Here is a 22,717-nt window from a genome sequence, read left to right on the forward strand (position 1 = left end):
AAGTTTACCATTCTGAAATGTTTCAACTGATCCAATAAAACTTACAAAGTAACAGGGCAGTTTTAGAAATATCTGGAACAAGGCAAGTCCTATTTCTCAGTTGAAAAGAGCTGGAAGGCCAAACTGCAGCACTTAGCCATGCCCCCAGTAAGCAGGTCCTCTCAAACACTTTCTCCCTGGTTACCTCTTGGGAAGCATCTGAAAGGACCACAATGTCCTCTGAAGTCCAGAAACAGAGATTTAAGACAATGACTTACTTTTCAAACCACAAGGTGAGATTAGTAGTGTGTCTTATCATTTTGAGAAGATTGGGAGAATTAATTTCTTTATCTTCCTTTGTCCACACACTTCCGACAAGCTCTGATGGTTGTACAGCTCTATAAAAACCAAAACCAAATTAAAAAAAATACAATAATATCCAGCTTTTTAACAAAAGCTATTATTCTAAAAACATCTTAGTTGATGGATTTAAATTATTACAGGATGACTACTTAAAAACTATCAACCGCATCAAAATCCTAACTGCATAAATAAAACTAGTATTCCTGTTTACATCATACTATATATCAACAAAATATACCACTGAGCATATTAATAATCATTTCCATTCATCAAAATGAAGAATGAAATTTAAATCTTATTCACCCTAATGAGATGTGACCTCCTAATGTCCATGGATTCCTGTAGCCACAACACTTCACATAAAAATGGAAGCATCTTTACATGTCCTCTGGGATGGGGGAGGGATGCTTTAATTAGAACAGCTCTTGGGAACCACTCTAATTAAAAGTCCCTGCAGCGCCATGTGTACTCAGTGTTCTGTGCTTCAAAATGGCAGTGGGAGCACTTTAAGAACAGCTTGTTTGAGGAGCATTTTTCCTGCCACCATTTTGAAGTGTAAGGATGCTGAATACATGCAATATGGAGGCTGCTGGAGCGTGTTAATTAGCATACTCAGCTACTCGAGCCCGCTCCAATGCGTGCATCAGAGCACACATCCAGCACATATATAGGTGCCCCAGGGAATGAAGAAAAATGGCTGAAGTGGTTTTCATGTTTCTCAAAGGTCTGCCAATTCTGGAAGTAACAGGAGGTACCAGGAGGTGTTCTTCTCCTGTACAGTTCAATTGATAGTAGACACTGGCTATCAGTGCTTGAATATATTGGGAACCATGATATACACAGATACTTTTTGCTTTGTGATTCATCTTTAGAATCTTTTGCTGCATAGTCAATAACTAAAACACCATATAGATCAAGGGGCTGTACCACTAGACCTGCTCCATAAAGGCCTACAAAGGACATTTCAAATTAGGAAATATTTGTTGCTTTGTGCCATAGTATCACATGGTACATTTAGTTTTCTAACAATTACCTGTAAAGATCTGACTCGAGTAAAGTGAGCTGTCGAGCAATTTCTATTGGGTGCAAAGTGAGCAAATCAAAAGTCTCTACATGTCCTGGTTTGCTAATATGCCACTCAATTGCAGGAGGTGAGCTTTCAAAAGTAATATTGTGACTTGGCCCAATGGCTTGCGCCTGCTTTTTCCGGTGGATTATCTTTGTGATTGATTCAACCCATTTCTTCATAGCTTTACCTGGGTTAGAGAAACAACAACAGCATTTATCTACCTCTTAATTCTATGAATGACTAAAGAAGCCAATGTACTTTAAGTCTCCAGATTTACTCAACAGAATAAATAACACACAACACTTTGTACTTCAATAGTACAAAACAGGTTTTCTTGTGGTCCTGAAAGCACTCCCAAATTGTTATATCTCAAGGCTCTTACGTATGCACTGAACAGAGTTTAATTTTGTTGCAGGTGGACAAGCTGAGGTACATGGAGGTATCACTTGCTGAACAGTGGTTCCCTGAAAAGGCAGGAAAAAGTACCAAGGTGCCCAATTATCCTGTTAGCTTCATATGCAAGGGCATTTCATGCATGAAGTTGATGGGATAATTAATTGAGCCTTTGAAGTACTGAACCCCCAATTCTTATGTTCTATGTACCAGATTAGTTTTCCAAATTGCCCAGTCTACAAATAATTTGCTGATGGTCCACTGAAAGCTGGTGCTCGCTCTCCCATTTTCAGCTGCTAAATATATTATACTATAATAAACTCTATGCACTAAATATACATTAAATACTTTCCACATTTTACCTTTCCCTGTATGCAACTGCCATACTCATTACTACAAATGAACAGGAAAAGTCTGCTGCATAACCATGAACTGGAGGGATAAGCTGGCCTGTGACAGCTTCTCCAGATATGGTTCCAACTGCAAATCAGCTGACCTCTGGCTCCAGCAAATAAGGTGTTTTGCAATTAAAGTTTTATGCAAGTTACATCCAACTATAATTTAAGTATGTGATTACCAAAAAGACTATTCCATTCGGTCCTTAAAACTAGCCACTCAGTTATTGCCAATGTGCATTTATATTAATCTATTTACAATACAGCTAGAACCATGTCAACCAGATTCAATGAAGATCCACTGTTCTGACTATGAACAGGAATCCGTTTTTCTGTTTAAATGATACATTTACACTATGTTACAGAACGGAAGTCACTAGGAGTAGTAATTTTTTCTCTTTTCTTTATCCCACAACCATAAGGAAGTATCACCACATAAAGATGCTTAAGACTCAACTTTTGTTTTAAACTGATATTCACTGCAATCATAAATACCTTTTACTGTCCCAATGAATTCTTCCAATCGTTGCAAAAGATCAACATCTCTCTCAAAGTCATAAAAGTGGTGTTCCACCCAATGCCGACATACATTTAAAACCCTATGGTATTAAAGGAGAAATTGTAAATATTTTGGGAGAGATTTTAACTCCACCATCTGGCAGCACCTAGCATGGCTGACCCCTGCTGTAGTGAGTAGATTAGAGGATCAAATACAGCTGAAGTGCATTTCCTCCAAACATATTACCTCAAGTCAAAGGCACAGATTTCAGAAGGCCCCTTAGAGAACACTGGGGCCTAATTTGTAATGTAGCAATTCTAGAATCTGGCACAGGGTTTGCCTCTGACTTCCCATTCTGGAGGTCCTGAGCTTAAGTCACCAAAGAGCCTTGGGAAATGAGGTTAAAATAGTTGACCACTAAACTACTGTATCTACAGCACTAGATATCTTCAGAATGACTCTAGATCATAGGGAAAGTGTACCTGCAAATAACTCTGTTTACAAGAACTTATTTTTCCTCTTTTAAAAAAACAAATTATCTAATGAGCTACCAAATACAAAGAAAGAAACTTGGTAATTCTTGGGTACAGAATGAAGAAACAGCTTGAGGTTTGCATGCAAGTTAGATACAAGTCCTCCCTCCCCACTGTTATCATTATCAGTGGCTCACACCATTCCTACCTCTGGAATTTGCAGCTTTTCTGCAATACTTACCGCAGCTGTACTGGCTGTATGTATTCTTTTCTAAACCGCTTTAATTCTGCACTGAGAGGCTGGTCTCCATTCTCCATAGCCATACGATCAGCTTCCGTTGGCTCAGGCTCTGGAATTTCAAACCTAGCACAGACAGAGCAAACAAAGAGAAGCAAAACTTTAATGTAAATTAGGTAGATGAGAGCAAATTCTTCACTGCTACAATTACTCAGAACAAATATTAACATAACAGTGAAGTTTCTGATTCAGTGAAAGGCAGCTTTGACTTCGACACTGCACAAACCCTGCCTTGCTAATCTAAAAAAAACCCAACAGGCTTATACCACAACATGAAAAAGAGTGGAACTCCACCTGCCTTGAGTGAGGCTCCAGCGGCTCCGGGATACTATCTCCGGGATAGTGCTCCGGGGAGTGAGGAGACATGTGGCGTCAGGGCCGGGGAGCGGAGCTGTGTCCTGGAGCCAGAAGAGCCTTACTAGGGCAGGCAACGGCTCCTCCCCGAGGTGAGGCAAGGCAGGGATGGAGGCTGGTGTGGGCAGCTGGTGCAGGCTCTGCCAGCTCCGGGAAAGTGCTCTGCTCCCCAGCCCTGATGTGGAGGAGTGGAGCACTTCCCCACAGCCGGGGAGCCCATGCCAGGCTCCAGCTCCAGCCCCTGACCCCTGGCCCCAGCCCCTGACCCCCGACTTCGGCCCCTGGCTCCCAGCCCTCAGCCTTCAGCATCTTACCCTTTGGTAAGTGTCCCACACCGGACCGAGGTGGCGCGCTCACGGAAAGAGGCAACGCGCTCACGGACCACTGCTCCTTAGAGGGAACATTGCTTGGGAGCCAAATCCTCAACATAAAGTCCACTTATTTCAATGGAACGTCATCAAATTATATGAACTGATAATTTTTTAACTTGATTTTATACTATCACACTTGCTTTTGAAAACTTTTAAGAGGATGGTGACAAATTATATCTAGCTTTAAAAAGTTAAATCAAAAATAAAAAAATTAATAAACTTAAAAAAATTATACTCTATATAAAAAAAAATGTGGATTTCTACATAAATGAAGAGTTAAAAAAAAAAATCACATACCTTTCTATCAGTAGACTCAATAATTCTTGAGGTTTGCAAAAGGATCTATATGTTGTGAGAAATGTCCGAACAAAATTGGGGTCTAAGGAATAAAAAAAATAATTTTGCTTTCATATCACTGAGTTCCTTTACTACTAATACTTAATAAAACTTAAAATGAACTTCAGCTTCTAAACCCAAGTGTACTCGATGCTAGGACTACTAAGCCAACATGCTGTATAGAATACTCAATAATTTCATTGTTATTTTAGTAACAATACTGAACTTCCTGGAATGGCAATACAAGGTACATGGCTTAGAACAGGGGTTGGCAACCCCTGGCACACGTGCCAGAGTATGGTACGTGAAGGTATTTTATATGGTGGAGAAGGGGCTTGGGCTGCACTGCTGCAATAAAGGATCGGCCCCTTTGCAGCTTCCCTGAGGTACATGTGCACTTGCTGTCAGCAACAAGCCAGCCTGGGGCTCTGCAGACCTCAGTGCACTGGCTTGCAGCCTCCCAGCTGCCAGCCACAGCCAGGCTCTGGCCAAGCCCTTGTCACTCACCACAGAGCCCGGGCTGCTCACAGTAGGTGATGGGGAGGCTGCAAGGAGCTGCACTGAGATCTGCAGAGCCCCAGCCAAGCTCCTTGCTGGTGATGAGTACACACACGCCTCCAGGCAGACAGTGGGGAAGGGGCCAGGGCTGAGCCGCCACAACAAGGATGGGGCCCCTCGCAGCTCCCCTGCCGTGAGAGCCATCCCTGTGCAGGGCCGGGGGAGGGAGGGGTGGTGAGTGGCCCGAGCACAGAGCTGGCAGCATGTGGCATGGCCCGTATGGCACTGTCCATGGGGCCCCCCGACAAAGCACGGCATCTGGGGCAGCTGCCCCGCCTCCCCCCCCCCAGGGATGGCCCAGGCTGCCATCCGCCCTTGGTAGGCCAACATCTTACAAGTCAAGGTTGAAGTGTTTCTAGCACTCTGCTCTAAAAAGCTGTCAACTCCTGACTTAGAATCAATTTCAGCTATATTTTGAAGTTACTAATAAAAATAAATGTTGCATGTTAAAAAACATTAAAATAAGCAGAGAATTTTTTTTTGTAACTGTAAACTGCATTTTTATAAATACATGTTACTATATATACCATTCTTTTAGTGAGTCATCTGGTCCACAGTCCTCTCTCTAATAGCAGCCACCACCAGATGATTTTTAAAAAAAGGGCAAGAAACATAATAGAAGACAGTTGCATAATGACTTTCTAATGCCATAACTAGTGTGACTGCTATTGGATTACACTCGTCCAGTTTTAGTTCTAGTTAAAGAAGTCAAATATTTCATTCTTATATTTCACTGGCCATTTATAAATGGTTTGGAATTTTTTTAAGATAAATTTAAAAGGAAATATGAAACAGACATTTTGAAGATAAAAAACAAAATGTTTCACTTAGAAAATGCTAAAATGAAATGTTTTGATTTTTTTTAGATCTGATTTTCTTGAATTGTTTAGCAACATGGACATGAACTCATGAAATGCTTCAGTATCACTAAATCTACATTCCAGTGTGAAAAATATTCTGACCTGTTGTGGTCCTTTACATTTTTTTGCAACAAAAGAATTGCTGTTATTTTTCTGTCGTCAAAAAACGAGTGAAAGCTAAAAGCTGACATTTTCTGAGGGGGCCTTAAGTTTAAAAGAAGTAAACTAAACTAAAAATCCCTGCTCTAAACAAAAAAGACCAGGAAGTCCTTGGCCCCCACAGAACACCCCAATCAGCTTTTCCATGCTTTCTTCTAACTTTCTTTCTTCCTTCACTTTCTGATCCCATCCTAACAAAATCTGCAACGTGTGTGTGTGTGTAAAAATACAGACAATCTGTTAGTCAGGATGTCTGCTCATGTGACAAGTCTCTCTTCAATACAGCCAATTTAAAAGCTAAAAAAGAACAATAACTTGTTCTGCAAGGATTTATAAATAATCACCCTTGAATTCCTAAAGAAAGGAAACGGACACTTTGCTGACGCACAAGCACTCGACATATCAAAGCTTTAAAAATAGAACAGCACTGCCCTATAGATTAAAAAAATAAAAAGGGCCAGGGCTTTCAAAAGTAGAAGGCACTAACCTTACTGCTCTTACACAAACATCAGAAAAAAAAGAAACAGTGAACACACACACACACACACACACACAAAGAAATATGCCTATGAAAACAGGGTTAAATGCTTAGATTCTAATCCAGTGACAAATGACCCTCTTTAGTGCTTGAATATGTGGAAGAGGAGTTTTGTGGAGGAAATTTCTCTTTGCAGAAATATACATGATTGGTCATATCCCCATGGAAAACTCTGTAGAGGTCTTCTCCAGAACCTGAAAAATAGGACACTGTGCGTCTCCAATTACAGTGAGAGAGTACATTTCACATGATCTCCTGCTTCTGTAGGGTATTTCCCATGCCTCTAGGCCAGCTCGGGGTACACAATACACACAGTATTGTGCTGGCTCCGGCATGGCTCAATCCAGACCAACCCTGGAGCCAGCATTCAGGGACTGGTCCAGCATGGTGCAGTATGCAGAACATGCCCCATGCTGGCCACCCTGGGCTACATGTAGAACCTGCAGCTCCAGTTCCAGCACACATTCAAGACTGGCTCTGTACACTGCATGCAGTGCGAGGTACAGTTAGAGAACCACAGGTTGGATCATATGGCTCTCCAGAGGAGATCCACCCTTTGATTTGTACATCTGACACCTCTGGATTAGATAATAGATTTGTATAGGATGGTTTGGATATGATCCTGCCTCTGGCAGAGGGCTGGACTGGATGACCTCTGATGGTCCCCTTCCAGCTCTCTCTCTCTATGATTCCAAGTACATCTTCAGTTTGTTCTTTAGAACATAACTAAATTTAGCTATGCTGTGAGGGTACAAGGGCAAACTCTGGGTAATTTTTCTGTCTATAGTGACTAATCCAGGTACAAGATCATAGAAAATGAGGGTTGGAAGGGACCTCAGGAGGTCATCTAGTCCAACCCCCTGCTCAACGCACAAACATCCCCAACTAGATCATTCCAGTCTGGGCTTTGTCAAGCTGGGTCTTAAAAACTTCCAAGGATGGAGATTCCACCGTTTTTCTAGGTAACCTGTTCCAGTGCTTCATCAGCCTTCTAGTGAGAAATTTTTTCCTAGTATCTTAAGAGATAAAAGCTTACAATATATTCACAGCTAATGAGAAGCCTTGTATTAAATATCATGTAACAAATATACAGAGAAGTTACTAAGGGTATGTCCGCACACTGTAAGGCAGTGCTGTTTAGAGAGATCTCGGCTAACTCTCTAGATGCTAATTCCTGAACTGAAAGAAATATAGCAATGCTCATGTGATGTGCTCAGGCTAATTAGGTGTGCTGAGTTTGCACAAGTCTAGATATAATCCTGACTCACCCAGTTTCACTCAGAACATTGCTGTCAGATCCTCTCCAAGATTACAACAAGGCTGATCACCGAGAGCAAGCCAGGTAGATCAGGCATATTTTTTTGTCTGGGTTTTGCAATTTATCAAGCAGGATTAATACTCCCAGCTCTGGCACAACACTGTATAGCCCTGAACAAGCCAAATAACTGCTCTGGGCCTTAGTCATCCCACTTCAAGGCTCTGTGGAAGACTGCAGAGTGCAAGGAATTATTTTTTATATGCCTACGGTGCGAGGATGCATGCCTAAGAAAGAAAAACCAGGACATGTTTGGGCTGTCACCTTGGCCTTACCAGCTATCCACAGGCTAAGGGGAATCCTATAGGGGAAGGCTGCAGAAGAAAGATCCATTTTCTCATCTTTCTGAGCTTTGCTGGTTGCCACAAAGGGTTGGAAGGGAATTTCTCTTCCATTACTACATGTTAGGGTTTCAGGACTTTTTTAGGCCTTCCTCAGATGCACAGGGTGCTGGCTGCAGCAAAGGCTGTGGATTGGAACTGGGACGTGCCAATGTTTCTGCTGGGACTTAAGCCTGGAGGTTCTTGGCTAGAGTCTTGCTCCTCTGCTCAAAGTCAAATGAGTTACTAAATTTGGGAATCAAGAAGGAATTTTACCCTATGGCTAAACTGGCACAGACTGAGGCAGGGTTTGCCTTCTTCTGTAGTGGGGGGGCAAGCCCTCTTCCTGAAATCTCCTGAATGAATATTAACAACCTTCACAGACACACAAGATATTGTCTGCTGTTGTGCCCTTGCTCTACCTCATATCAGGTTCAGATGTAACATCTTGTGCTATGTCAAGGTTGACTGTGGTTTGGCTAAGAGGTTAGACCAGGGGTAGGCAACCCCTGACACAGGTACCAGTGTAACACTCAAAGACATTTTGCTTGGCACACATGCCTCTGAGTGGATGGTGGGGAAGGGGCCGGGTCTACACAACCACAAGGATCAGGCCCTTCATGGCTCCCCCACCATTGCCCCTGACACTCCAACATCTTACAAGTTGAAGTTGCAGGTGTTTTTGGCACCCTGCCCAAAAATGTTGCTGACCTCTGGGTTAGACAATGGATTTTTACAGGATGGTTTGGATAGGGATGATCCTGCCTTAGGCACGTCCGAGGGGTGGGGGTAGTGAAATCAGGATGACTTCCCTGAGCCCTCTGGAGCTGGGTGGTGTGGCCACGGTGACTCTGAGCTGCCGCTGCCGGCTTTGCATCTGGGTGCTCGCTACCCCCCCACCTGCCACTGGTGGTGGCTTCTTCACATCCAGGGTGTGTGGGATCAGAGCGGGAGCAGGGCCCTGCACGAACTGATTTGCCCCAGGCCCTGCAACCTGCTCAGGTCAGCTCTGACTTCTTGAGGTCCCTTCTAGCCCTACGTCTCTATGATTTTGCCAAATCCTGTGTTCCCAGGCCCATCATTTAGAAATTACTGATCTGGATACATGGAACCCAGGGGTGGAGTTCACAATCATCTGAACAAACACATACACAGAGCATCCTACCAACCTTTGGAACACTGCCCAATGTATTAATACCCTGTGCCAAAGTCACTGTGTATGTGCAAAGGGCAATTCTCAAAGGCACACATCTCAACCACATTAAACCAAATGCTCAACAGAACACTCAAAAGGTATTTCTCCCCTGGAGCTATTTCTCTGCCAAATCTTAGCTTCAGTTCTCCACAACAGGGAGCACAGGAATGGAGCTCAGCTAAGCTTATGAATGCTGACTTCTTAAAATAATGTCACAAAAGCATTCTATTTAAAAAATAATAAATAAAAAGATATTTTCTCTCCCTACTACACCCTCACACTCTTCCTGAATTCTTTTGCTCCAGCCGCCATAAAAAAATCACTACAAGACCAGTAAGAACTGAAATCCAAAAGGTAAAGGTCTGAAATGTTGAGCAATTAAGAACATAGGCTTTAACTAACCCTGGTGCAATTGCAACTGACACTTTATTTCTCCTACCACATTGCTTCAAACATATTAAACTGGAAGGAGTTCACAGAAAAGCAGCAAAAGGGAGAGAGAGAGTACAGGGAGATGTATTTACAGAGATTAAGAAATGAAGTACCCATGACTGAAAAACACCAAAAATATTCAACTCATGTAAACATTAAAGGGCTAATCTTGCAGAGTACACAGTACTACTCCATGTAGTACTGGGTTCCCAGAAAAGAAAAAAATTACACCTGCACATGAGGGAAAGCACCAATAGCTAGACACATGAAGGCAGAGAGTGCCTTCCATAACTCTGCATTTTCAAAATTAGACAGACAAACTGGAAAATGTATTATAAAAGAAAGATTCCACACTGGTATAGATCAACTGGATGACATAAGAGATCTTCTCCACTGGTGCCACGGCAACCAGACCTTACTTCTGATCAGCTCTGGACCCAAGTCGTAACTTAACTACCCAGTCCAGAAAACTGCCTGAAGCCCATCTCAAAGGAAAGACTGCCCCGGGCCCTGTGGAGCCAGGTGGTGTGGCCATGGTGAGTCTGAGCCGCTGGTGCTGGTTTTGCATCTGGGCGCTTATTACCTCCCCACCCTGCCACTGGTGGCAGCTTCTTCACATCCAGGGTGCGCAGGATCGGAGTGGGGGGGGGGGCAGGGCCCCACTTAAGCTGATTTGCCCCAGGCCCCACACCCTGCTCGGGTCAGCTCTGGGCAGGGAGTTGGTCTAGATAACTTCTTGAGGTCCCTTCCAGCCCTATGTCTCTATAATTTTGCCAAATCCTGCGTTCCCAGGCCCATCATTTAGAAATGTGGGTTGGCTGGGGACTACAGCACTGGACTGGTTCTCAAGAAACTTGAATTCTATTCCCAACTCTGATACTGGCCTGCACGGACAAGTCATGTCCTTTCTATGCCTCGCTGTTATGGTAGCAAGTAGACAGACTTCCTCTGTAAACTGAATTCTACACATAAAAATGGCTGTGCAGGAACCTCATTTCCAGCAAAGTAACTCCCATGTCTCCAAATGTGTTGTGGGGAGGAGGGGGGGGGAAGGTAGCCCCCGAAAAACCTCTTCTGCTGTGATCTACTCTTCCAGTAAGAACCGAAGACAGTCTTATGATTACAGGTGACAGGCCCCAGCAACATTTGAAAAAATCTTTCCAAAACAGATCAGAAAAAGACAGACCAAACCCAGCCCAAGCCATTTCCCTGAAGAGAAGAGATTTTCTTAAAACAAAGTCCCAGTAATTGCATATTTTAAAAACTTAAGAAATTTTAATCCAATAATATAAAGTGTTGTAAAGGAATGAAAGGTGTAAGAGATATTTGCTATTCTTCTGACTAAGTTTTCAAAATCAGCAATAAATCTGAAGCATTAAGTACTCAGTCATCCAAACTCAAACTGGCTATACATTAAAAGCAAAAATAAAATGCTGAGTCACCAAACTATAGTTTTTTCTGACTAACAAACAGAAGATTTTGTATACTAAAAAGTGACCAAACTGATTTGTAACCCTAAGCAAAAACATCTGCTATTTCTCATTTCCACTGTGAGGAGATACTTGGATCAAAAAGCTCTGAGGCAGTGTTGCCCAACCCTTTTTCACCCTTGGGCCAGATGGATGGTACTCAGTCCTTCTGTGGGCCAGATCCAGCCAGGGGATTGCAATCTGGCACTTGGACAGTGAGGCAGGGCCTGATCTGGCCATGAGGGGTGAGCTGGGCAGTGGCCTAGCCCCAACTGGGTCTCACGGGGCAAAGGGGTGTGGTCCAACCCTGATCCAGCTGCGGGGGGGTGGGGGAAGGCTACCTGGCCCAGCCGTGGATATAGAGCTTGGGAATTTGGCACCAGGGGAGGAATGGCAATATTATTTGCCACTAGCCCCTGGACACCAAATTTCCCAAACTGCGGGGAGCCGCACAGGCCAGATGCCATGGCTCCACAGGCCAGAGGCTAAGCATCCTCACTCTAAAGTTAAGTAAAAGAGGAAGCCTGGGGGGAGTAAGAGAGGGAGGGGAAGAGAGGGCAGAGCTAGGTAATCTAAGTATTAAGTAAAACATATGCAACAAATTGTACACCAGCAGTTACTGGATTGATATTATGATCTTGCTGTGCGTTCATTATGCTGGCTGCCTGTGTGAACAAAGATTGAGTTCAAGGCTGTAATTTTAATCCCTTTCTGAATTCCTGACTTTTCATAACACTATCATGGCTTTTGAAGTCAAGGTGTTCAGCATTTCTTGAACCCTGACAAACAGGAAGAAGTACTGTCTACAGTTTGATTCAAGCAAACATCTATGAATGAGTGTCCACAGACTGCTGTTAACCAAAGGAATCCCCCAAAACCTCCTTTTTGAACCCTCATGCAAAATTACACAGAACAACATCCAAAACATGAAGGATACCTTATAATAAAGAAAAAAGGAGACATCTTTTATTCTTTGACAAGCTACTGAATCATGAACCTGCACTGAGAGATGAGAACTTAGAAAACCCAGAAGGATGACATCACCTTGCTTCTAATTCTATGGGTTAATGAGATTCAGTGTAAAGAAACAGTGAGGGGTTGAGTAAAATAATCAGCAGCTAAAACATTCTGATACAGCTTAAAAGGCATCTCACCTGCATACATGTGATAAGTCAGTCTCTCAATGAGCTTGACAACAGTTCCTGCCTTTATGATAGGGATTCCAGATTTGGGCTGCATATTTTCTTCAAATACAATATTCTCTTCTGAATCTGGTTCTGCAAACCTATAAAGCTCAGGACTTGGAAATCTCATCTGTTCCTCCTTCTCTTCCTGCAACATGGTTACATCTAGCATTCTTTCCAGAGTACTTCTGTACTGTAAAGATATCAGTGCTGCCATCCAGTTGTTTTTCTCTTCAGCTGATTTAGCAGCAAAAATAACACTGTTCTCATCTTTTAAGATGATTTCAAAGGCATGCTTGTACTCATTAGTGTCGTCTTTATCATTGATTTGTACCTTGCGCATAAAAAACTTCTCTTTCAGACGATATTCAGCATTGCTAGCACCAGGAAGTCGTGGCTGGCCATGGTTTGACTTACAGCAAATCATTAAGCCATCAAAGAGGAATATATGTCTCTCATGTTTTGCGCCAACACGTGTGAGAGTTCCTTCCATTATAAACTCATTGCAGCACTGTCCAATGTCCTTACCCTCCCAGCCATCAATATTTTTCTGTATTTCATTCATTTTCTTGATTGCAAGCTGTTTCCCCTTCATTTGCTGACTATAGAATCTGCATGCAGATTCACTTTAGTGAACAAGTTGGGAGTGGAAAAAAGAAAGTCGCTTATTAGAATAAGAATAATTAAAATATGGTTACTTCCTACGTGTAAAGATAAATATATTTTTCTTTGAGGCTGCATTTACAAAAAAAATCATTTAATGCAACATTTTTCTACTAAAAGAATCTCTCCAGAGAAAACATTTGCTAATTACCAAGTAACTGATTCTGATACAAGTGTTCTATGCATTGAAAACTATACCTTCAAGGATATTTTAATTGAAATATCTTATTAGAAAAAAGCAAATATAATAGGACATTTTTTAGGGGTGCCCCGATAAGAGATTTTTGGGGCTGATACCAATAGCCAATATTTAAGGAGGCATATCAGCTGATACCAATACAATTTCCAATATAGAGCCTGGCAGCTTGAAGAGCAGTGTCCAGCTGGTAAGTCTCTTGTGGTGGAAGGGCAGGGAGAAGAGAAGGGACAGCAGGGGCTGGACTGTGCTATGCTCAGGGCGGGCAGTGGCAGCGCTGGGAGGAGGCTACAGGGTGGGGGAGGGGACTGCAGCCACTCCCGAATTCACTGTAGCCCCACCCAACCCCTCCTCCCACTGCTGCATGCCCTGAGTGTAGCTTAGCCCCTGCCAGGAACAGCCCTGCACAGCCCTGGCCCCAGTCCACCCCACACAGATCTGGGGGCACCTCCCCCCCATGCCCTCCCAGGGTGTGCGCAGCAGCAGGAGCCACCCCTGCCCTGGACAAGCCGCAGCTACATCCCAGGCCTGTCCCAGGTGAGCAGCATCTGCTTCTGCCTCAGCCCCACTTCCTCCCACACTGCAGGGGCCTTGATCTGCCTCCCCATGCTCACTCCCTTCTCTCTCCCCTCTCCCCTTCCACCACAACAGACTTACCAGCTGGACACAGCTCTCCAAGCTGCCAGGCTGTGCTCCTCGCTGCCTACATGCTGTGTTGCAGCTGCGCACATGCATGGGGCATTTATCAGCCACATTGGACCAATTTCTGATACAGCCAATTTTCTTTATATCTGTGCCAATCCAATATCAGATCAAAGTATTGGTGCACCTCTACATTGTTTACAAAGTGCTTGCAACTTATTTCAGTAATTGACTTAAAACCGTTTTTATACTACTTTCTTCAATGACTGGCTGAACTCTTTATTTTCTCTATCCAGATTTCTACGTCTAAATGTAAATACTCCACTTCTGAATTACTAATCAAACTTTATCCTGTGAAGATATTCACTTTACATTCACTAAACTAAAATAATAAACAGATTTTTTGGACACAATGCCCATCTCTTTAACAAACTGATGCTGCACTGATCATCATAATTTGCTTTAATTATACCAAGCCTATGTGAATTAACAAGCACATAATGTTACAATTAATTATGGGGTGATACCTGAGCCTGGTTTCCAACTGGGTCTATAAACAAAAACCTGTTCAGATAATTGAAATAGTTCTAGGAGATGAGAGTATCAATTTTCAACTGAAGGCATTTTATGGTTCCTCTTAATTTCTACTTACCAGTAAGAAGATTCTTAGGACGTCTTGATTAGTAGTGTGCAAGGGCACATACAAATACAAAAGGTTTTAAAACAATAACAAGTTATCTTGGCTTTGATGTCACTTCCTCTGAAAAAGTAGGCTTGTCACAAACTATTTTGTTCACTGTTTACTGAAAGAGGAAGCAGGGAGCCCTGGATTTATAGCAAAGCATTCAGGGATAAAAGCAGGAAAAAGGGAAACGTGTTTACCTAAGTCGTCGCTTTGCAAGACTTTTGGAGCATATTCTTTCCATGCTGCTCTGAAGGTTCAGCAGGGCTGTTATCGCTTGCTTCAAACATTCTTTATCCTCTTCATCCTCACTCCTTTCTTCTAGTTGCTGTGAATGTCAAAAGCCAAATATAAAACACACTACAGAATTTAGCGTGCTTCTGCCTACAAACCTCTACAAATAAATCTATTCCCTAGGTTAAACAAATTATTTGTTTGTTGGCTTGTGAGCTTTTCTTTAATACTGATAGCAGCAGAATAATCTATATTAACTGGATGCACTACCAAAGGCAGTGTAGGAGATGAACATGCTTAAGAAAGAAACCCCTTGTTTACCAAGGGGGACTCAGCTGTGCTAGGAAAGCAGCTACTGTTCTAGCTTAGCTCTGTCTAGTCCTCCTCCAACCACCAACCATATGGGAGAGACCCATCATTTGTCAGAGAAACCTCATCCACCAGAGACTCACTAGACAGGGACACACCTGGATATGCATGCTTATTTCTAAACGAATTTGGTTATGTTTACCACCCCTGCATTAGATGCTTTACATTCTTGTAGAAAGGGACATGAAAGTGATGCTTCTGTATCTGTGTGCACACCTTTCTCAGGGGATGTTAGGAAATCTACAAAAGGCCAGTATGGGTTTTGTTTTGTTTTTTTAAAAACAATGTGCAGCCAAACAGTCAGGATTTCTGGCAGAAGGGCTAGAATGAATGCTGAGAACATTCTCCTCCACATTAGAAGTCCAAGGGGATTTCCTGGAAGTAGGGTTAATTGGCTTTTGGCCCTGCAAGAAGACAGATAAAACATTATGCTGGGAGAGGTTTTGTTTCTTTGTGCAAGGCACAGAGGTGGGGATGGGAGCAGGGGGTGCTTGTGAGAAGAATAAAGTAGGAGGCATACACTGGGCATGTGAACCCATTTTTGAAGCACTCTTTCAAAAAGAGTTCCTTCCTTTAAAAAAAAAAAGTCAGTACAATTACTCTGGATTTATTCCTGTAAACTCCTTTGCTTTTCACTGAACATCATTAAGATGCTCTTTGTAACATTCCTGGAAGGTCCATACCCGGATACCCAAATGCAACAATTAAAGGTCAAGTGGGTGGAGCACCATTGTCATGAATTTCAGGTAAAAAAGTCTACAACAGAAGACTGGAAAGCAGGTTACCAGCAAAGGTATCTACTTCCAATGGGGATAAGGAGGCCAGAGTGTCAATGGGACAATCCCTAACCTGTGGGTATACGTAGAAATACAGAAGTTAGTTATCAATAACTTACAGATTTGATATGAGACGAAGATCCCAACTTTACCCACATGAGCAAGAAGTGGGTATCAGGCAGATATTAACATTATATAAAGTCAGGGTAAAGGAGTATGGAGGTGGTATCACATCTAATGTAAAGATGTTGAAAATGTACAGCTCCAAAACCAGATGACAATATGTCCTCAATAAAGCATGCTCATCTCTGTACAAATGTCACAGGACAGAGTTAATTTCCATTCTGACCTTTGAGAGGTTATCTCATGCTGTAAGCATCACCAAAGCTGGTGTTACCATCAACAATGACAAAGACAGACAGCCCTCTAAATTAGTTCAGTTTCTCCCGGCCATAACTTCCTCAGAAGTAACTTTATATAGGAGAACAGAGTCTCCTCTGGAGTAATGCTGAATGCCCAGTTGATACAGCTAGAAATAGTTACTTGCTTGTATTTTGGAATATATAAGGTCATGAGGAATAAAAGTTTATCACTGAATATATTTTTGTAATGTAATTTCCAAACTCCTGAGAATACAATTGATTTTTTTGTAGATGGACAGTGCCCACTAGTGACTAAATGGAGTGAGCGCAAATCAGGATGTATAAACTTTCTACTACAAATAAAAAGCAGGACCAGACACTAGCCAGGGCTGACCAAACTACTATGGCTATCAATTTAATAAAGTACCAATAATTTGCCTGGTCCAAGAATCCAGTGATCATTAAAAAAAAAGAAGAGGGAGCAAGAAAACCCAACATTTTACTAACATATTTCACAAACTTGAATCATACATTTGTGGGACAGCTTTCCCATGAAGCAGTACAATGCTTCTATGCCTGACGGACTGCAATATTAGGACTATAACATTCACAGCAAAGTAGGGCTGGAAAGGACCTCACAAGGTCATACAGTCCACCTCCATTCAAGCCAAATATGGTGACAAAGGAACTGCAGTCAACTTTAAAAAATGCAGCAATTAATATATACTGTAACACCACTTACAGCTTTTCAGCCTAAAAGCAGTACTCATTTTTATGTATTTTTTCAATCTTTGTACTGCTTCTAAACCATTGTCTGCTACTAGAATTCAACAGAAAAATAAAAACAATTTCTCAGGAAAAGAAAACAGAAAATAGAAGTTCAAGTATTGAAGAACAGCACACCCTAGCTCATTTCTTGGGCAAAACTCTGGGGAAAAAAAAAACTCTACACAGGAGTTCCATACCTCTGATATAATGTAATTCTCACTGTAAAGTGCAAATCACTTCACCACAAGATAATCTTTTCAGTAACTGCCTTACTTACTAATAAACATTCTGAGTATATAATGAAGTCTAGAAACAAAACAGAGTAATGATATTTTTAATTTGCAATAGACAGTAAAACTATTAACTCAACATAAAAATGATAGATAGCAGTAATAAAACTCATGATTTGGGGAATAGTTTAGTTACCAATGTGTGTGCACTAAGAAAGCAAGCTATAGAATTTAGATGTAAAAATGGAACACAAATTGTTAAGCACCTATTAAAATATCATCTAGCATTTCATTAATTATTCCAATAATGCAGTAAATTAACTAGTTCAAATCACATGATCTCTCTCAGCATTTTATTAGATTAGTATAAAGAATTTGCATCAGTGCATTTGTTAACTGATGTAAAGATTTGTAATTCTACAGCAGAATTTCACTAACTCATGATAATTCCAGGAGCATATAATAAATTACTTGAAATATTTCCCAAACATATAGACGGGAAACTAAATTACAACTCTGCAGAGACTGGAAAGTCCTGGTAATATACAATTTCAATATAAAAAAACGCTTTGATATTGGATCTCTGGGGATAGTCACTGATTTTTGAGAGAGTTATCAAACGAAGCTGGTTAAATTTACTGTGAAATATTATGTCACTGACAATCCAACTGAACAAACACTACTGAAACAACTAAAGACATTTGAAAAAGAGAGCAACTGCCCTATATTATTGTCTGGTATATCAATCCACAAGTCAGGGTACTCAGGTTTATAGTATTAGTAGATTAGAAAGACTTTTCTCAGAGAACGGTATTTTCTATTGCAGAACGCTGGTAGACTTCTACACCTTGAACTACACACAGACTACATACTTAATGTACATGTCAGTGCCCAAACAGGCCTCAGAATATACCTGCCCATCTACCATGCAGAGAAGGTCTACAAATAGTTAAAGACCTTCCCACTATGCCAAAGGGAATTTTCAGGTAAGTTTCCTAGTTATCCTAGTTATCCAAAAAAGAAAAAAAGCAGGCAACACAATATGCCTCTTTCCCATCTGAGAAAGATGTCTACAAATGTTGTAAATGTTTCTTTTGGCAGCTCAACAGAAGGATGCAGACAAAAAATGTTTTTGAATCTCAGCTTTTGTTAGCATTGTTCAGAGAATAAAAGCTAATTCTGTTTCGTTTATTCCACATAGGTACTTAAAAGCGATCAGTTCAAGAACTGACTTCCCAATACAACAGCTGCAAATGCCCTGTAACCAGTACTTTTTATTGCTGTTTCAGCTTCATGGAACAAAACTGCAAAAAAATCCTAAACTAATGTCAACTCAATGGTCTCCCACAGATTGTACTTTAGGCTGTGCTTTCTACAATACACAAGAAAAGAACTTCAATGAAAAATAGAGAATATTTGTAATTTCAGGTATGCGGTAGCAATTCTAATACCATTTCAGGGTGTTTTAGATGTCATAACCAGGGATTCGGGTTTTCTACTTCCCAAGGGAAAAGGGGAAAAAAAAATGCAGATTTTTCATTTTAATGGAGAAATGTGGATTTTCCACTTTTGCAAAGACCTCTCTGCAGGCTGGCAGAATTCCAGCCTGCAAGGGGTTGGGGGGACTCGGAAAAGCGCGATCAGCAAGGGGTGCAAAGTGTATGAGCGCACTCGCACATGGCCACCAGGAACCTGGAGAGCAGCTTCTGAGGGTACGTCTGGAGTGCACAGGGGGCTGGGGGGGGGGAGGGAGGAGGAATTGGAGAGATTGAGGCCCCCATACAGAGGGAGGGAGTTGGGCAGGGCTGGAGCTGCTGCCCAGCTAGGGCAATGTATGGGGCTCAGAAGCAAGACGGAGCTGTGGGTGGCTCATATGAGGGTGGGGGTAGGGCACTGGCTCCCCACCAAAATGCACAGTTCTGGGGAGGTGGAAAGGGGAGCACATGCCCCCCAGATGTGTCCACAAGCAGCAGCTGGGGCTCAAGTGCTGTAGCAGGGGGCTGTGGACCTGGGTTCCTGATCCTGTAGCCCTGGCAGCTGGGGGCCCCCTCTGGCAGGACTGTGGGGGGGGGGGCAGGGCTGGGACTGGAGAGTGAGGGGCACCAGCAGGAATGGGGTGCTGTGCCTTAGGATTAAGGGGTCTGGACCTGTTTCTTGGTGAGCAAAGGGGGCAGGCAGAGTTTTGATTTTCCATGATAAAAAACCCAAAAAACAAATACCAAAATTTATAGGTGCTTAGAATTTATTTTATTATAGGAATAGAGGCACTGGTAGGCTTCCAAACTGTTTTAAAATTGTAAATACATCAAGAGAATATTGCGTTCAACTGATATCTATATATAGTGGTGTTTCATTTTAATCACAGATTTGGGGTTTTTTTTAATTAGAGATTTTGTGGGTTTTTAATCAAAGAATTTGCAGTTTTAAACAGAGAAAACCAGGATCCCTGATGACAACTAATTCAAGTGGTCTAATACTGTAGATCAAGGCTGTCCAACTAGCATCCCACAGGCCACACTGCAGCCTGCAGTGTTCCAGCAATAACTTGTTGGCACAGCTGCCATAGAAATTGCCCTGGCACAGCTCAGGAACCCAAAGGGTAAATGCTGCTTGTCCTTGTACCCCTTGCTCACCACCAAGTTCAGGGTCTTGGGTCACCACTAGTTACACGTTCTTAATCTGTATGCACAAAAAGCAAATGTAACAAGAAAATTTAAACAATTTTAGATCATACAGAAATCAAATAGGCAGATGCATGTTGAAAAGCAAAACAAGTATGTTCAATAAAGAATGCAATGTACCTCGTGACAGTGGCAGCAATGATTCTTTTAACTATCCTGAGATCTATTTGCAGAGAAATATTTATTCATTAAACAGAATGTCACTTTGACATCTCTGTATCTCCTTTTATTCACAGTTGACAAATAGTTAAATTATGATTATTTGACTTTATTATTAAATATATTACACATTATAGTAATGATCCAGTGATCTTAAAAAGATATATAAAATACTGTTTAGAATGATGTTACATAATAAGGAGCCAGTATAATTAAATTTCTTTACAAAAAATATAACACTTTCAAAAATAACCAACACTATAAACTGAAATAATTTGACAATAGGCTTTTAACAGAAAATATGTTTCCCAGCCAATGATTTGGGGAACCTGTCTAATCTCATTGATATTATGACGTTATTACTAAGCAAACTACAACACCATGAACATGCCCTTTCATACAGAATTCACTAGACTGCAAGGATTGGGTCAAGTCCCTACCAGATGAGAAACCACAGCAAAATGTTACAATCCACTACTGCTTCTGGCCTGGGTGTCTTATCAGGGTGCAACACCTTACCACAATAATGTAGCTGGGGTAAGAATCAAAAAAGAGTGAGAAGTTATCATATACAGAATACAGAGACACTAGCCTGGGGTGGGCAAAATACGGCCAGGACACACAAATTGAGACAAAAATATTTTTTAAAATAAAATTAAAATATGTTACAGTAGATGTTTGCTTTTTAGTATATGACTTTTTTTTCTGGTACCAGGATGTCAAACCTCAGCCCCCTCCACCCTCTCCCAGAAGTACTTCCAGGGCAAGCAGAGGGACTTTGGGTGGCAAAGGTCAGGGATTAGGGGAAGGACTTCTGGTCCCAAGACAGCAACCAGGAGGCAGGGCACCTGTCAAGGGGCAGGGCTACCCCTTGCAGCCCTTGACAGTTCACCAAGACTCATTAAGCAGCCCTCCAGCTGAAATATTTGCCCATCCCTGCACTAATCCTTTAAACCCCACCCCCCAAAACAAAAAAAAACACTTGCAGCAAGAACACAGACAGTAATGTTATGCAGGACACAGGAAAAGATGAACAGGCTTCTCTAGCCAGAGTACTTATCTCAGAGACTCAGACCTTAAATTAGTCTTCCAGAAAATAAGTTGCTTACTCCCTCCCTGCATGAACACAGACCATTTCCCCCTCAGATCCGCAAAGTATAGGGTGGGAAGCATCACACTGAAGTCTACTTCCTAAGTGACCTGTGATATCTTGTATATTAAGTAAAGCAACAGTATATTACAACATGCTATGCAAAGTTTATCTGCATATTTAGGGGTCTGATTCAGGAGTCGCAAAGTGAAAGAGTTAAACACCACCAAAAAACTCACACCTTCAATAACAAGTTCTGGAAGAGAGTATTTAAAATACAGAAAAGCCTGAGAAATTGGACTGGATCCAGGAGCTTAGCAGTTGCAGTGCAGAATCCAGCTTGAAGGAGGGGCTCTAGAACTAGTAGTAAACCTAGACTCAAGTCACAGACAGGCCCAGGACCTGTTCAGTTTCCAGAGACAGAGCACACAGGGAATTTCAAGACATGGATGCCCAACAGCAGTCCAATATAACTCAGCCAGATTCTATCAAAATATAGAACCAGAAAAGATTTTCACATTCCAACCTGAATTTCACTATGCATTTATTTGCATGCATATGTATTATTTTGCCTCTCTTCTTGGGAGTTTCCTCTAAGGCTTTTTTTTTTTTTTTGAGGGGAAGTAGGCCTTATTAAGCAAGATACTCTACTTTTTAAAACAATTACTCTATTGAGTAATACTTGTTAAATCCAACATATTTGTACATTTCTTTTGTACTAAGTTTATCTCTGTGTGTCCGTTACAGCTCATAGCCCAAACATTCATAGAAAAAAAATAAACTGGTAACTGAAGGTGAGGCCCTCACCCCATTACTTCTGTATGGACTGCACATCCCCAGTCATGGGAAGAGCACAAGTGCATCACAAGTGGTATATCACAAGTGGAAACATGCAGATGCAACTCCAAAGAGTCAAAAATTAAAAGGAAAGAACTGGGCTCCAGTAAAATTATCTGGAAACTAGACTGTAGTTACTTTATAAATCTCAGTTTCCAGTAGGCCCAGATATTTTCATCTCTGAGAAAAGTCATTTTCTCATTGATTTTCACTGTATTTAACACTGTTCACCAAGCATTAGTTTCACTCTAGAAGTACATGCAAAAAGTTACTAGCAACTTAAAAGCATCTCTCAAAATGTGAAGACACCAGTGTTACTCAATGTATTTTAAAAAACCAAAGAAAAAAACCCCAAAATGAATTGCTACACACTATGACTATACTTGTACAAAATGTTCTGTATTTTCAAAGGACATATCATCCATGTTTCATTGCACTTTCTATTATTCAGGTTCAAGTAACAAGAAA

At 41.6% G+C, this 22,717-nt stretch overlaps 1 protein-coding gene across 1 annotated transcript in view; it reads right to left on the reverse strand.

The window, feature by feature from the left end:
- Positions 1-22,717, reverse strand: part of SOS1 (SOS Ras/Rac guanine nucleotide exchange factor 1) — a 70,389-nt gene that overhangs the window by 14,327 nt on the left and 33,345 nt on the right. The window contains exons 9-15 of the mRNA XM_019549057.1: positions 14,944-15,071; positions 12,531-13,186; positions 4,492-4,573; positions 3,413-3,535; positions 2,695-2,798; positions 1,376-1,598; positions 258-377 (exon numbers count right to left, since the gene is read on the reverse strand). Of these exons, the coding sequence (XP_019404602.1) occupies positions 258-377; positions 1,376-1,598; positions 2,695-2,798; positions 3,413-3,535; positions 4,492-4,573; positions 12,531-13,186; positions 14,944-15,071 (1,436 nt within the window). The remainder of the gene's footprint in view (positions 1-257; positions 378-1,375; positions 1,599-2,694; positions 2,799-3,412; positions 3,536-4,491; positions 4,574-12,530; positions 13,187-14,943; positions 15,072-22,717) is intronic.

Source organism: Crocodylus porosus, unplaced genomic scaffold (assembly GCF_001723895.1).
Source record: "Crocodylus porosus isolate Cpor-Errol unplaced genomic scaffold, CroPor_comp1, whole genome shotgun sequence".
NCBI classification, from domain to species: Eukaryota; Metazoa; Chordata; order Crocodylia; family Crocodylidae; genus Crocodylus; species Crocodylus porosus.